Consider the following 15,463-nt stretch of genomic DNA (forward strand, 5'->3'; position numbering starts at 1 on the left):
GGGGAGGGAGAAGGAAGGACAATTCCCAGGCAAGGAGGTACCTCAATAAATTCAGGTCCACTTCCTGCTGGGAGTGAAAGCACGAAGCTGTGAGCACAAGGGAAGGTAGCTGTGATTTGCAAAAAGATTGCCATACAGTCTTCCCTCAGTAACCAGGGGAGTTTCAGGACCTTCCCCAGATACCAAAATTCAAGGATGCTCAAGTCCTTTATATACAACTTCCATATAGCGTATGCATATTCTTTGAATGCTTTAAAACATCTCTAGATTCCTTATACCACATAATACAATGTAAATACTAGGGAAATAGCTGTAAACACAATGGGACTGTTCTATAAATAGTTACAGAAGCGTGGCAAAATTTAGTAAATTTAGTAAATTTTGCTTTTTGGAACTTTCTGGGAGTTTTTTTTTTCCCCCTGAATTTTTCTATCCAAGATTGGTTGAGCTGCAGAAATCCACATATAGAGAGGGCTGACTCTACCCAGAAGTCATATCTCAGTTCCACCCATTATGGCTTTGGGTCCTGGGGCAGGTTTGTCAATCTCTGCTTCCAAGTGTGATCTTGCAGAAACAAGAATTCATTCAACACATGCCTAGCACAGCAGGTGCCCTAGAGTAGGCACCCAGGACATTTTAATGAAAGAATGATGGAGAAAAAGGTCAGTCTTTCACTAAAGGCTTGCCCTTACCACTAGGCTAATCTCTAGGTTTGGCAATCTGGAAATTAAACATACAGTTGAAATTAAATTCTGTGGGAGGCTAAACACTAGAATTACCAAATAAGAGAATTAATCTAATTCTATAAGAATTAATATTTCTTATGTTCAACCTTAAAAAAAAATACCATTATCCTGGTTTATTTGTTTCAAAGTCTGAAAGCTTATTTATCTCATGTCCTAGTTTGTCTTCTCCACCAGAATGTGAACCCAGGAGATCAGTGTCCTCTTATGTCTTATTCACATCTGTCTCCCCAGGGCACAGGCTGGAACCCGACACTTAGAAAGTGCTGGAGAAATGTTAATCTTATTGGAGTGTGTGGTTCATCGTGGCTGTGATGCCATAGTGATCTGGTTGACAAAATAGGGCCCAGATGGAATTGGACACGGGAACATTAAAAATCAGGGCAGTTTCGGGACATTTGTAAGTTGGGACAGAACACATCTGCATCAAAACTTTGAAATTACAGTTTATATGCACATATGTGGAAACGTGGGCTTCTCTAGTAGCTCAGCTGGAAAAGAATCCACCTGCAATGCAGGAGACCTGGGTTCAATGCTTGGGTTGGGAAGATCCCCTGGTGGAGGGCATGGCAACCCACTCCAGTATTCTTGCCTGGACAATCTCCATGGACAGAGGAGCCTGGTGGGCTACAGTCCATGAGGTTGCAAAGAGTCAGACACGACTGAGTGACTAAGGACAGCACAGCACATAGGGAAACATACTATTGGGTCATTTGATCAGTGTTGTGTTTGAAACCCCAGAACTATTGTTAGTCTGGAATAGATCAGGCTCGGAATATTGTGGCTAAACCACTGTTGACTCTATCTTATTGCTTTCTCTTATCCTGATTGGTTTTTTCCTACTCAAGATATATAAACCCATTGATATCAATGAATCATCTGTATCCATCAGCTCTTGCTGCATAACAAACCACCCCAAACCCAGTGACTTAAAATAACAACCATTTATTATCACCAGGTATTACTATGGGAGTTGGCTGATCCAGATTCAGCTGGGCTGAGTGACTCTGCTTCAACCTGAGTGTTCAACAGGACTTAGCTCCTCACCAGGGGTTGGGCCCAGGTCTGAGTCCCAAGACAAAAGGGCAGTAGCTACCCCAGGGGACTTCTCTCCATCTCTATGGTATAAAACATCTAGGTCCGCTGTCTGAGCTCATTTCAAGCCTCTGCTGGCAACATGCCTGCTACCATCTCACTGGTCTAAGCAAAGCAGATTAGCCAAGCCTGAAGTCCAGGGACAGCCACAGACACTCATCAACCACAGCAAGTCCAGGGCCAAGCTTGACATCAGTAGGGTGGGAAGGGAAATATTCCCAAGGATGGCTGACTTATTTTCAATAACAATTCAGTCTGTCGCATCCTCAAATCAGGCTTTCCTCTTATGTTCTCTCAAGTGGTGTATTTCCCCTATCTAAGCTATATATGCTTTTGTATTTAAGATTTCTGAAATCAGGATATGAAGGACATTTAGCATGTACACTTTTTTTCCGGCTGTGCTGGGTCTTCATGGCAGTGCTTGAGCTTCCATAGTTCCAACTAAGCTCGGGCTTCGTTGCCCTGCAGCACGTGGGATCTTAGTTCCCTGACCAGGGATCGAACCTATGCCCCCTTCACTGGAAAGCAGATTCTTGACTGCTGGACCACCAGGGAAGTGTGTGTACTTTTTGGTTAGCTATTTCTTGCTTTTTCTTTTGCCCAAAAAGCTGTTATTAAATTGATGGTGCATTTCAAGACTGACACTGTCTTAGAATGGCGGAAATTCAGCAATTTATGATCAACTTCCTGGATATTGGAATCTCAAGTATGTTCAGCTCTTCCCTGTCCCTAACTCCAGTGCTGAATTGGTTACCAGGTCCTGTGGCTCTGGCTCCTCGGTGAATCTCAAGTCCAGCCCCTCTCTTCCCTCCCCATGGCCATGTTCCTGGACCTAATATCCTCTTCCCTCAACTACAGCCATAACCTTCTGCCTGGTCTCCCAGATGCTAGACTCTCCCTGCTCCCATCCACCCTCACTCAGAGGGTCGGTGTATCTCCGTGAATTCCAGCTCTGATCCAACAGTGCCTTTGCTCCAGCACTTTCTCTGGCTCCTGACTGCCACAGAATATCCCAACTCCCTAGCCTGGCATTTAGAGTCTCATGACTTGGACCCAACCTGGCTTTATAGCTAACTCTCACTCCCACTGCCCCCTGCCTCACACAGACTATGCCCTACTTACAGCAGGTGGGTCAGCCCCACCCTGCAGGTGCAAGTCTCTGGGTCCTGCACAAACTGTTCCCTCTACCAGGAATACCCTCTCCTCCCCTCCCATCCACAGTTGCCGAAAGCATCTCCATCTAAAAGTTGTTGTAGTTGTTTAGGCGCTCAGTTGTGTCTGATTCTTTTGGAGATCCCATGGACTCTAGCTTGCCAGGGTCCTCTGTCCATGGGATTTCCCAGGCAAGAATACTGGAGTGGGTTGCTATTCCCTTCTCTAGGGGATCTTCCTGACTCAGGGATCAAACCTGCATCTCCTGCATCAGCAGGTAGATCCTTTACCACTGAGCCACCAGAAAGCCCTGGGTCAGCCCACCCTGCAGGTGCAAGTCTCTGGGTCTCCACACAAGCTGTTCCCTCTAACTGGAATATCCTCTCCTCCCTTCCCATCCATGCTTGTTGAAATCCATCTCCATCTTAAAGACCTGGATTCAATGCCATCGGCCTCCCCTCCCAATAACCATGAGACTTTCCAAGACAGATGTTCCTTCCCCTCCTTCCCTGTGCTCTCTCTTCTGAACTCACCTCCACTTGCTCAGATCTCACCTGGTGCTTTCTCTCTATCTCTGTGCTAGCACTGATCCAGTTCCAACTTGACTTTACTCTTTTTGTGGTCCCTGTCTGCCTCCTGCCCTAGATGGTAAGGTCCCCGAGCCAGAGACCACATCTGTCAAGCTTGCACCCCTTTGGGGGGCGGGTGTTGACATAGAGCAGTTGCTTGATACATGTTTGCCAAACTAAATTCATTTTTCAGCATTCTAGTCGCCCCCATGTTGCAGAAAAAGCACACACAGGTAGTGTCAGCGTGCAGACCCACACAGATCACAGGGGCCTGCACACTTCAGATGACCAGTTTACCTGATCAATCATTACAGCCCTTTCAGAGCTTTAGAAAATGCTCACATCTTTCAGAGAGGAAGCTTCAGAGCTTTTGTTGCTTTCGGACCTCCTATTTAGGAGAAAATTGGGGCAAACTCGTGTCCTGGGATGACTTCCTTCAGGTTGGCGTTCCAGAAAGAACCAGCCTCATGGAAGGTCAATTATGAACTGCACGTGCGAGAATGTGCCCCTCTTTCAATTCTATCTAATCTACAGGAGTTTTTCAGGGAAGTAAGAAAAGGACATGACAAAATCACAGCACTTTTGAGCTGGATCCATCTAGTGTAACCCTTCACTTTACAGATGAGGAAACAAAGACAATCGAGTTCTAGAGGGGTGACACGGCCCAGTTAAACCACTCAGGTGCCACTGACAACCAGGACTGACTCAAAGCCAGGCTTCAAGCCCTTCGCCTCAGTTGTCGAGTGAATGTTTGTGCCCCCTGGCCCCCCACACCCCTGCCCCCACCCACACCCTGAACTCATACGTCAAAGCCCTAACCTCAGCTGTGATGGATTGGGGGGTGGGGCCTCTGGGAGGTGATGAGGTCGTGAGGAAGGAGCCCTCTTGAATGGAAGCAGTGCAGAGAACGTCTCTCCTTATGCCATGTGATCATATGGGGAGAAGGTGGGCATCAGAAGGCAAGAGAAAGGTCTTACTAGAGCCCTGATCTCAGACTTCCAGCCTCCAGATGTGTGAGCTATTAGGGCAGCAGACAACAGTGTTTTCAAGGCAGTCTGAATCAAGACACTCTGTCACCTCCCTCCTGCCCTCTGTCCACCCACAACCTTTAATCAGCTACCACTTACTGAGCATGGACTAGGCAGACAGACCACGCTGACCACTGCTAATTCAGAACCTCATCTCAGCCTCACAACTGCCCTGAGAAGTGGGCAGGGTCATCACCGTAGCTCAGATGACGAGACCGAGACTTAGGGGTAAATAGCTTGCCAAAATGCACACAGCCCATGAGTCCCCGATTTGGGATCTAAAGCACAGTCTGTCCCATTCTAAACTACTTATTCTATGCTTCAGCTGAATCCCTATTCCCCACTCAAGCCCATAATAACCGACAACAAGAGGAGAGAGCTTTCTTTCGTGACCTCTCAGGAGTTCTCTGAACCCCATGTGAAGACCTCGGTTCAGTCTGGCCTGACTCTGCCTTTGAGGGCCTTGTACTAACTTCTAACAGATGGATCTGAGCTGAGTTTTCAGGGAAGGGAAAGGCTGGGCAGATTGGATGAGAAAGAGGAATGCAAGTTGCTCTTTTTTTTTTTTCACCAATATTTTGGCTTTATTTTCTGAAAAGGAATAATAAATATGTCTGATCATAGAGTCATGAGGAAGGTGTGGGAGGTGAGATGGGAAAGGGGTTTTCAAAGTGCAGCACACATATATAAGATTTGGTTAGCAAGGGACATATGTATACCTGTGGCTGATTCATCTCGGTGTTTGGCAGAGGCCAACACAATATTGTAAAGCAATTATCCTCCAATAAAAAAAAAAGACTTGGCTGGGATGGTGGGTGGTTCTCGGTTCACAGGTTCTCCTGTGGGACACTCAGCTCTGACCCTACCCAGACCCTCCCTTTCTTACTGCTATGGACTGAACTGTGTCCCCCCTGATCCCAGCAAATTCATGTGTGGAAACCCAATCCCCATTACAATCATATTTGGAGATGGGGAGGGGAGTAGGTCATGAGACTGGAGCCCTCAAAAAGGGATTAGTACCCTTAGAAGATGAGACATGAAGGACTTCCCTGGTGGTCCAGTGGGTAAGACTCCGAGCTCCCAATACAGGGGGCCTGGGTTCCATCCCAGGTCAGGGAACTAGGAGTTTGCAAGATCTTACGTGCGGCAACTAAGACTCCACACAGCCAAATAGATAAACAAACAAATAAATATGAAACAAGATGAGACATGAGACCTCTCTATGACATGTGGATATATATGGCAAGGAGGCAGCTGTCGGCAAACCAGGAAGCTTGTTCTGATTAGACACCAAATCAGCCAGCGCCTTGATACTGGACTTCCCAGCTTTCTATCCTTCCCTCCTCTGACAAATCCTTCAACTCATTCAAGTGACCTTTCCAGAACTTAAACCTGATCAGATCCTCTTGCTTCCTGTTGAAGAGTCTTCCACTGATTTCCGATTGTTCTGTGCCACCTTCATGGGGCAGAAGAGAACTGATGGTTCCGGGAGAATGGGTCATTCCTCAGGCCCAGAAATAAGGAACACAGACTCCAAGGATGTCCGGGCTGGAAGGGAGGCAGCCAGGACAGCAGTCCTACGTGGACCATGGGGATGGTGAACCGGCTCAGTTCAGGCGACTCTGCTGAAGGCTGAGAGGGCAAGGCTCCCCCATCTTAGTGTGTGAAGAGAGTGTCTCACACACAGGAGACAGAGCCTAAAGTCCCTGTGTCCCTCGCTCCTTGCCCAGCCACCAGCAGAAACAGGAATTGAGTGGGAAGAAGTGAGGGAGCCCCAGGTGAGTCACAGGATCAGCTCCAAGGGACTCACAAGACAGGAGGTTTTGGAAAGTCTGTACCTGTGCCTGGTGGCTGGGAGGTGGACTTTTAAACAATAACTTGATTGGGATACCATTCATGTATCACATGATCCATTCATCTAAAGTATACAGTTCAAGAGGATTTTGTATAGTCAAAGAATTGGGCAACCATAGTCACATCAATTTTAGACCATTTTCATCATGCCCTACAGAAACCCTGTACTCATTAGCAGTCATTCCCCATTTGCCCTCAACCCCCCAGCCCTAGGCAACCACTTTTTCACTTATTGTCTCTATGAAATTGACAGCTGTGCCAACATTTCATATAAATGTAACCATACAATATGTGTTCTTTTTATGTCTGGCTTCTTTCCCTTAGCACAATGCTTTCAAAGGTTCATCCATATTGTAGCATACATCAATATTTCCTTTCATTGATGAATAATATTCCAATGTGTGCATATATCCCATTTTCTCTAATTGTTTCTGGAATGTGGATTTTTTAGGATACGAATCCTTTTGGAACTTGATGAATCCAACACTGATGGGATTTTCTTCTCAGGAAAGGGCTAGCCACTCCAAGGACATTGCATATCATTTTATACAATCAAGCACAGCATAGCTATGACCCATCTCTGAGGCCTGGGCATTTTCTCAGAGTCACAGTCATTGATCCTTTCTTTGGCTGAATTCCTGGCAGCACTGGAACACAAGGGAAAGAACTTTCCAGGAAAGAGGCCAGAGTACATGGAGCCTGGGGCAGTGTCCTCAGGCTAACTGCGGGCTTTTGTCTATTCTGCCTATAGGAACTGTAGGTCAGGAGAGTTGAAGTGTCCCCCTCAGGACCAATGCAAATCCTGGCTATGTTAACAGTGGGAGCCCCTGTGCCTGGGGGCCCTGAAATCTTGGCTAGAAGCCTTAAACAGTCCTTCCCATTCCACAGATAAGCAGGTGGACTATCCCAGGAAGTCGTGTCCGACTCTTTGCGACCCCATGGACTGTAGCCCGCTAGACTCTTCTTTCTCTGGAATTGTCTTGGCAAGAATTGTCTGGAGTGGGTAGCCACTCCCTTCTCCAGGGGATCTTCCTGACCCAGGGATCAAACCTGGGTCTCCTGCATGGCAGGCAGATTCTTTACTATCTTTACCATCTGAGCCACTAGGGAAACCCAGGTTTTGTAAGATGCATTATCCAAAGACTTCAGGTTCTCATTAAACCCTTAAAAAAAAAAAAAAACTGCTTTGGGGTACGAACAGACTATCTGAAGGACCCTAATCAGCTAGGCAAATCGTCTGCAATGGAACCTGAATTCGTTCTTTCACTCAATCATTCAGGCATTAACAAGAGGTTACTGAGCATCACTGGTTGACCAGCTGTGTGCTGAGTCCTGGGAGGAGGAATGAGACAGCCCCACCGCCCTCCACACTTCCAGCAGTTCACATCTAGCCTGCAGACAGCGTGGGAACCTAAGGGGTTAGTTAAAAGCAGGAACATGAAATCTGCCCTAAAACAGGGTCAGGAAAGAAGGGAGGCAGGGGGAGAGACAGGAGAGAGCATTTGCATGGCAATGCTCTTTACCTGCATTGGCAGGTAAAGATCGGCAGAGATCCGCAAGTGTTTCACTCTCTGCTTGTCTCGGAATTCAGAAGAAAAACAAAAGTGCTTTTTTGTTCGCAAGCCAAGACCGGGAAGAGTAAGCCCGCGAGTGTTTTTAAACGCTGTGTGCCCGGACTGTGGTTTCTCACCGGGAGCCAGCAGGTTTGGTTTAGAGGATGTCCCATAGAGGGCGCCGTTTGCCTGACTTTGAATGGAGTTGCGGGCGCAAGTAAACACAGGCTCCACACCGCTCGCCAGAGGGCGAGTGGAGGTCTCTGTTCCCGTCTGGGACCCTATATCCACGAGCTTTCTGGAAGAGACAGGGCGGGGGGAGTGTGTTTTTTTTTTTTTTAAAATCTGTGCTCCTGGCTGTTGAAATTCAGCATTCCTGAAATTTAGGGGATGGGCTGGGGGTGCTGACGCCCGAGCATCTCATCTTTCTGGTCAATACGCGCATACACCGGCCCGCGCACCTGCGCGCCCTTGGCAGGGAAGACACCGTGAGAACTTGGGACCAGACAGAGTGAGGTTTCGGCAGCGGCGCCGCAGGGTGCAGGGTCTACTGTTCCGGCGGACTCTTCTCCCGCCAGCCTGCACCCCTTCTCATCTGGGTCTAGTCCCCGACTGCAATTAGCCAAGAGTCCACTTCCCCAGCCAGAACTTTTCGGCGAAGTCTGCGGAACTCTTCTTTCTTCTCGGGCGATGAGCAGCTTTCCTGCTCGTTTCAGCTTAAAGACCTCTCCTTCCGTCAGAACTTTGGCCAAGTTCTGCACGCTTCTTGCTGAGACTGGAGCGCTCCCGCAACGCGCGCGCGCGCGCAGAGACACGCAGGGGCCACTCCATCATAGTCTCTGCCTCGTGGCGGGTCGGTGTGGGCGGTGCCCACTGAACCGGTTTAGACATAGACGCCTCCAATTATTTCTGTAATTGGGGAGGAAATGACTTCTGGGTGTCCCGCACTGGTTGGGTGACCTTGGCCCGGTCTCCTCTCCAGGAGCATTTTTCTATCTATAAAACCTGAATATTCAAGTCTTAGAGCTGTAACTGGTTCCAAAGTCAGATTTTTGGATGGAATAGCGTTTTATATTCCAGCAAAGCCCTGTGCAAACTCGAGGAAGTGATGATAATGAGGATAATAATTGTTTATGGAAGCACCATTTACAATGATTCCTGGTTCCCAAAGCAAATCAATACAGGGTTCACTACTGCAGGTGAATATTTGCTGAAAGAAACATTAAATGCGCCCTTTGAGATTTGGTGGGGAAAGGTGGGAAGCCCCGGATCGGAAAATAAAACGTGCCTACTTCTCAACTGGGTGGCTAAAGCAGTCGCACCAGCCAATGCAGGGCGGCCTTGAGTTAGGTGAGGGCTAGATCTAACGAAAAAAGAAAAAAAAGGACGATAGTAGAAGAAGGGGCCACCAAAAGACCTCGGGTGTATGGAAGCTCATGGAAGGGAGTGACAGTCACTTTCCCACCTTTCTCTGACCAGGGACCCCGAAAGCAATTCTGGTTTATTTGATGGTTCGAGTCTTAAATGCCTGCCTTCCAGCTTTCTTGTGCAATTTGGAGAGTTGATTTTAAAGTCCATGGAGCAGAGGTAACCTTCCGTGCAGCTCAGAAGTCCAGCAGGGTTCTCCAGGGACTTGACGGCAGTCGGGACGTGCTGCGGTGCCATGCCAAGCCCGTCGCAGAGGAAGGTGCGCCGTTGTGCCTACAGATCGCACTGCCCCCACTGAAGCGTTAGGCGGCTCCAAACGCTGGCGGGAGAGGCTTCCTGGGAGAAAGTGCATTCTCGGGGCAACGGGCTCAGAGTTGATCGTCAAGGTTTGGGCCCCGGCGGCCAGACTAGAGGAACGCCCTGCAGAGCGTCGGTGCCCATCGCCCCGCCGAGTGACGCCCGGGCGTCAGCCGTTTTTCGCGCACACCCGGTGCGTAGAGACGCACAACCGCTCCTGCTCTCGAGGGAAGGCTCTCTCCTCGGTTTCCCAAAGCCAAAGGCCACGGCCACGCGGATTCCTGAGACCGCGGACGCGGTGCAAGGACTTTGAGTCCAGGTCCCTTCCTGTCGACGAGACGGTGGGTGGGGAACCCAAATCCCCGCTTCTTGGCTGCGCCTTTAGCTTGCTTTAGGGAAAATGCTGGACCCCCAAAGGGTAGGCAAGTGCTGAGTTCACCGCAGATCGGAGGTCGCGTCCAGCCTCCTGGGCTGGCGCTGCTTGGCTCTCCAGCTGCGTGGGGGCGGCGGGCCCCTGCCAAACCCCTGGGGGGCGGAGAAGAGGCAGCTGCCAGCGCGGATAACCCCGAGGTGACCCGGGCGGGCCCGGCCCGCCCCTTCCCCCTCCCGCAGGCCAGGCGGCTGGAAGCGGGTCCCCGAGCTGCAGGGGGGAGAGGGAGGCGCGGGCTCCGGGCGCCGCGGCTGTCAGTGCGCTCCGACCCTGGGCGCCGCCGGCTCCGCGTCCCTCGCTCGCCTCCTGCGCTCGCCCGAGCGCTCCGAGTGCCTTTTTAGCAGGAGCCAATATCCTTTTGTGCTAATAGGCTTGTCCTCATTTGCTGCCTAATTGGACTATATAAAGCCAATAACAGGCGGGCTCTTATAGCCCGAAGCCAAAGCGCCAAAATCTGAGGCAAGGCGAGGAGGGGGCGGTGGCGCAGGCGGCTGCAGGGCCCGGCTCGGGCTGCGCCTTCGCCTGCCTAATCCCATTTGCCATTGTACGCGCCCAATCGCCGTATACTCCCCGCATTTAACTTGGATGACATTTTGATTTCATCATTAGCATCCGGCGCCGGATTGACGCAGCCCCAAGCCGGGGACTGCTCTTGCCGCCTCCTCCCCGGGAGCCGCCGCCGCCGCCGCCGCCGAGCCGCCTAGCTCCCTCGGTGCCGCGGCAGGGCCGCTCCCCGCCCCTCGGCACCCCTCCCCCATGCGAGCCCGCCCCGGCCGGGCCCTCACCCCGCCCTCCTGCCGCTGGATTTGCGCCCGGGGCGGCCCCCGACTTTGCGCCCCGTAGTTGAGTTCCGTTTATGGTCTGATTTCCGGCGCCCGTCCGCTCGCCCAGCCGCCCGCCTGTCCCGCTCCCTCCCTCCCGGGGACTCGGAGGAGAGGGGACCATGCCGGAGCCCGGGCCGGACGCCCCCGGCACTGCTAGCGCGCAGCCCCCACCGCCGCCGCCCCCGCCTCCCGCGCCCAAGGAGTCCCCGTTCTCCATCAAGAACCTACTCAACGGAGACCACCATCGGCCGCCCCCTAAGCCGCAGCCGCCCCCACGGACGCTCTTCGCTCCGGCCTCAGCAGCCGCCGCCGCCGCCGCCGCTGCGGCCGCTGCGGCCAAGGGAGCCCTGGAGGGAGCCGCGGGCTTCGCGCTCTCGCAGGTGGGCGACCTGGCTTTCCCCCGCTTTGAGATCCCGGCGCAGAGGTTTGCCCTGCCCGCGCACTACCTGGAGCGCTCCCCGGCCTGGTGGTACCCCTACACCCTGACCCCCGCCGGCAGCCACCTCCCGCGACCTGAAGGTACCGACCTCTCTTTGAACTTTCGTTGTCTTTCCCCACGAGCCTTTCCGCACTGCGTCCCATCGTAGCCCTGGGACCACCTCCTCAACCCCCGACCTGCATTGCAACCCACAAACGCGCTTGTTTGGCCAACTTCCTCCGTCCCCTAACTTGAACTCCTGCCCGCGCGCTCTGTTGCGCTGCCTGGGAATCCAATCCCACTTGGTGAGAAAAGAAGTGGAGTTGGAGCGCAGGCATGGCGCTCCCTAGGAAAAAGGGTCTCGGGCACGAATGGGGAGGAGGCTTCAGGTGGCTGGGACAAGGGGAACCTGGTCTGGATGAAGGGAGTGACCCGGGGGGTGCCTAAGCTGGAGGAGAATTTGTCCGCGGGCCCCGGGTGGGGGAACTGAGGGAAAGAAAGAAACCGGCCATGCCGCCGTCTCCGGGCGGCTCTAGCCTGTCCCCGGGAGAAGGTGGTCGGATGTCTGGCGCGGCGCCCCTCTTCTGGCCCAGCCGGGAAGGAGGCCCTCGGGAATGGTGAGGCCTCGAGGCCTGGGGCCCGGAGGCTGTCGCGGTGTGAGCCTGCGGTCCCCCCAGGCGCCAGGCCTCGCTGAAGGCTGTGTCCTTGTGCGTGCGTGCGTGTGTGTGTGTGTGTGTGTGTGTGTCTGTGGGTCCGTCTGTCTGTCTCTCTCCAGCCTCGGAGAAGGCCCTGCTGCGAGACTCCTCCCCCGCCTCGGGCACCGACCGCGACTCCCCCGAGCCGTTGCTGAAGGCCGACCCAGACCACAAGGAGCTGGACTCCAAGAGCCCGGACGAGATCATTCTGGAGGAGAGCGATTCGGAGGAAGGCAAGAAGGAGGGCGAGGCGGCGCCGGGCGCGGCCGGGGCCAGCGTGGGGGCGGCGGCGGCGGCAGCGACGCCGGGCACCGAGGACTGGAAGAAGGGCGCCGAGAGCCCGGAGAAGAAGCCCGCGTGCCGCAAGAAGAAGACGCGCACGGTCTTCTCGCGCAGCCAGGTCTTCCAGCTCGAGTCCACCTTCGACATGAAGCGCTACCTGAGCAGCTCGGAGCGCGCCGGCCTGGCAGCGTCCCTGCACCTCACCGAGACGCAGGTCAAGATCTGGTTCCAGAACCGCCGCAACAAGTGGAAGCGGCAGCTGGCGGCCGAGCTGGAGGCGGCCAACCTGAGCCACGCCGCGGCGCAGCGCATCGTGCGCGTGCCCATCCTCTACCACGAGAACTCGGCCGCCGAGGGCGCAGCGGCCGCGGCCGCGGGGGCCCCGGTGCCGGTCAGCCAGCCGCTGCTCACCTTCCCGCACCCGGTGTACTACTCGCACCCGGTGGTCTCGTCCGTGCCGTTGCTCCGGCCCGTCTGAGGCCCGAGAGGGGAGGAGGAGGGAGGCCCGGCCCTCTTCCCAGACCCCGGAGGAGACTGGGCCGGGCAGAGGGCGCCGAGACGTCCAGCGGCCTTCGGGAACCGGGGCTCCGGCGCGCGGCCCCGGCCTCCCCTCCCCCAGTCGGTAGCGTTTTTTTGTAAGTATTTGCAATGCATTTTCGTGCAATTCACCCCTAATGGATTTGAGGCGCTTCCCCTCTTACTTTTGGTTTCGGTTTATATTAAGAGAAAGCAAGAAAGAGACATTTCCAGGTCAAATATTTCGGCTGGAAGCTTTTGTAAAATGTGCGATCCTCTCACCGTCCCCCCACACCCCCAGATTCTCATTGCGCTGTGACTTTTTGGGTTTATTTTTATACAAGGAAAGTAAACGCAAAGCCTGAACCCCCCGTTTATTCATTTTCTAAAGAACTATTTTCAGAAGTCAGGAGAGAGAGAGAGAGAATTCACATTGTACTTTTAGTCTGGATCTCTGGGTGTGGCTGTTCCCCTTCACTCCCAATCAATTATTCCCCAATTTTCAGAATCTGAGCAGCTTATCATAAGAACCCAGACTCAGGCCACTTTTCTGTCTCCTCTCTCCAGCAGAGGTCTGTCGCAGTTCACCTCTTCATCGGTCCCTTTTTGTGGTGGATGAATTCTCTAAGTGTTTAAAGGGAAAGGACAAGATAGCCCACAATCAGACTTCTGATTATTGAAACACCTCCACATCTGGCCTGGTGTGAATGGTCTTATTTATTAGTAGCCTCTGTTTGGGAAATTTCATTTGTTGGTAAATTATTATTAATATTCCTATTGTTACTTTGTTCCCTGTTTTGAGAGAGTGATTTCAATATTAAAAAAAAAACAAAAACCTATTTTTTATCCTCTCCCCCTACCTTTTTGTTCTGCAGTAACTATTGTAGTTTTGACCTGTGCAATATTGTACAAAATTTCCTGAGAGCCCTGCTTCTTCCTCTGCGGAGAGAAGCAGATGTTTTCAATGTCTAATCCCAGTCAATCGTTTATGAGGAGGAAATTAAGAAGGAGAAAAGGCGGAAGGAAGGAAACAAGGATAGGTTAGCTATGCTCGAAGGAGTAAGCTAGGCATACTGGAGCGCTTTAAGTGAAGGACAATCAATTAGGAGAATTTTAACTTATTTGATAAATGTACAGATTTCTTGTAAAGTTCACCCTCAACTCCTCAGGGCTCCTGGCTCTGCCACCCAATCTTTTTCCTTTCTGTCGGCTACACCTGTTGTTCCGCGGTAGTTTGTCCCTCCCACCCATCACCCTCCCCTCTGCCCGGATTCAGGCCCTTTTTAAGAAAAAGGGGGGGGGGGTCACAAAATATTGTTACACTTCCTGTTGTCGTGAAATGGAATTAAAAAGAAAAGCGAAGCATTTCCTGTGGCCAGAGTGTGTAACTTTGGACGGTTTTCCCCAGAGCAGGTGTCTCCGAACTCTTTTCTGCCTCGCTCTCTGGCTGCCTCTGCAGACTGGCCGAGTCCGACCTCGACGTACACCCCTCTAATCGGGAGGCGGCGGAGACAGAGGCGGCTTTGTTCGCGACCAGAGCTGCGCTCTCTCCCCGGTACCGTCAGCCTCTTGAAACGCCCGTGTGAGCAAGGGAAGAATGCGGGGCGGAAGGGCTGAGGACCTGGTCTTATCTAGTTCGCGAAATCGAGCGCAGCGACAGCCGCGAGCTGAGATCACTGGTTATTTCCGATCGCAGGGCAGCCGCCTCGAATTCCGTTCCCAGGCCGCGGGGTCCTTTATGAGCCGAGAGCTTCTGGGCAGAACATCCCTGGGCACCGTGGGCCCGAGCGGAGTCGGCTCCTGCTGCCTCCGGGATGCGGGCTGGGGAAGGAAGAAGGGGGTGAACTTGGAGTTTAGCCGGGGGTGGGGGCGTGCAGGGGCCGATCGCGACGTCCAGCTGGGAGCGGCCAGGCCGCGAGAGGGCGACCCTAGGGAGGCAAGCCAGCCCTGGAGACCGCGGCTTGAAACTCCGGTATAGGGAGGCCTCCCCAGGCCTGAAGGCACTGTGGCTCCCGGGGCGGTTCGGGTGTGGACACTGTCATAATGTGTCCAGTGCCAGGGAGCAGAGGCCACCCGACTGCGGCGGCGGCGGCGACCGAGAGGACTGTCTCCTCGCAGCAGATCCTTTTATGTGCGCCGCGCCAACGCCTCGCGGGCTTGCGGTTTCTTTGGGTCCCTCACCCTGATCCCGGCCGCTTCGGCTGGAAGCGCAGCGCTGACGGTTACCAGGCTCCCGCCGGCCCCGGCATCCACGCTCCGCGTGGACCGCCTGCCGAGCGCCGCGCTCCCGGAGCCGCTCCCGAGCGCGGGTCCCGAGGGCGGAGGCAGGTGCTCGCTTGGGCGCCTCTCGCCTGCGCGGCGCGGCTGCCTGCCTAAGGGCTTGTGGTCTGCACGCCCGGCTCCTGGCAGGGCGTGTTTGAAGCTGGGGAGCCAAGAAGGGGGAGATGAGGAGTCCGGAGACTACGAAGATCCCGGCGAGCACACCGCGGGCGCGGCCGCTGGGGAGCGCCTGCACGCGCCCCCATGCCCTCTCCCAGAGCTTTACAGTTGCTCAAGCCCAATCCACACGATTGATTATA

General features: G+C 53.4%; 1 protein-coding gene across 1 annotated transcript; it reads left to right on the plus strand.

The window, feature by feature from the left end:
- Positions 1–11,092: 11,092 nt before the first annotated feature.
- On the plus strand, positions 11,093–14,694 carry HMX3 (H6 family homeobox 3). Its single transcript, XM_019988612.2, has 2 exons — positions 11,093–11,492; positions 12,167–14,694. Exons 1-2 carry the CDS (start codon positions 11,093–11,095, stop codon positions 12,844–12,846), a joined length of 1,080 nt encoding a protein of 359 aa, XP_019844171.2. The 3' UTR covers positions 12,847–14,694.
- The last annotated feature ends 769 nt before the right edge of the window (positions 14,695–15,463 follow it).

Source organism: Bos indicus, chromosome 26 (genome assembly GCF_029378745.1).
Source record: "Bos indicus isolate NIAB-ARS_2022 breed Sahiwal x Tharparkar chromosome 26, NIAB-ARS_B.indTharparkar_mat_pri_1.0, whole genome shotgun sequence".
Lineage (NCBI taxonomy): Eukaryota > Metazoa > Chordata > Mammalia > Artiodactyla > Bovidae > Bos > Bos indicus.

Coding starts and splice junctions, on each gene's coding strand:
- HMX3 (XM_019988612.2), top strand. CDS start 11,093: ATGCCGGAGCCCGGGCCGGACGCCCCCGGCACTGCTAGCGCGCAGCCC. Junction 11,493..12,166: donor CCACCTCCCGCGACCTGAAG/GTACCGACCTCT, acceptor GTCTCTCTCCAG/CCTCGGAGAAGGCCCTGCTG.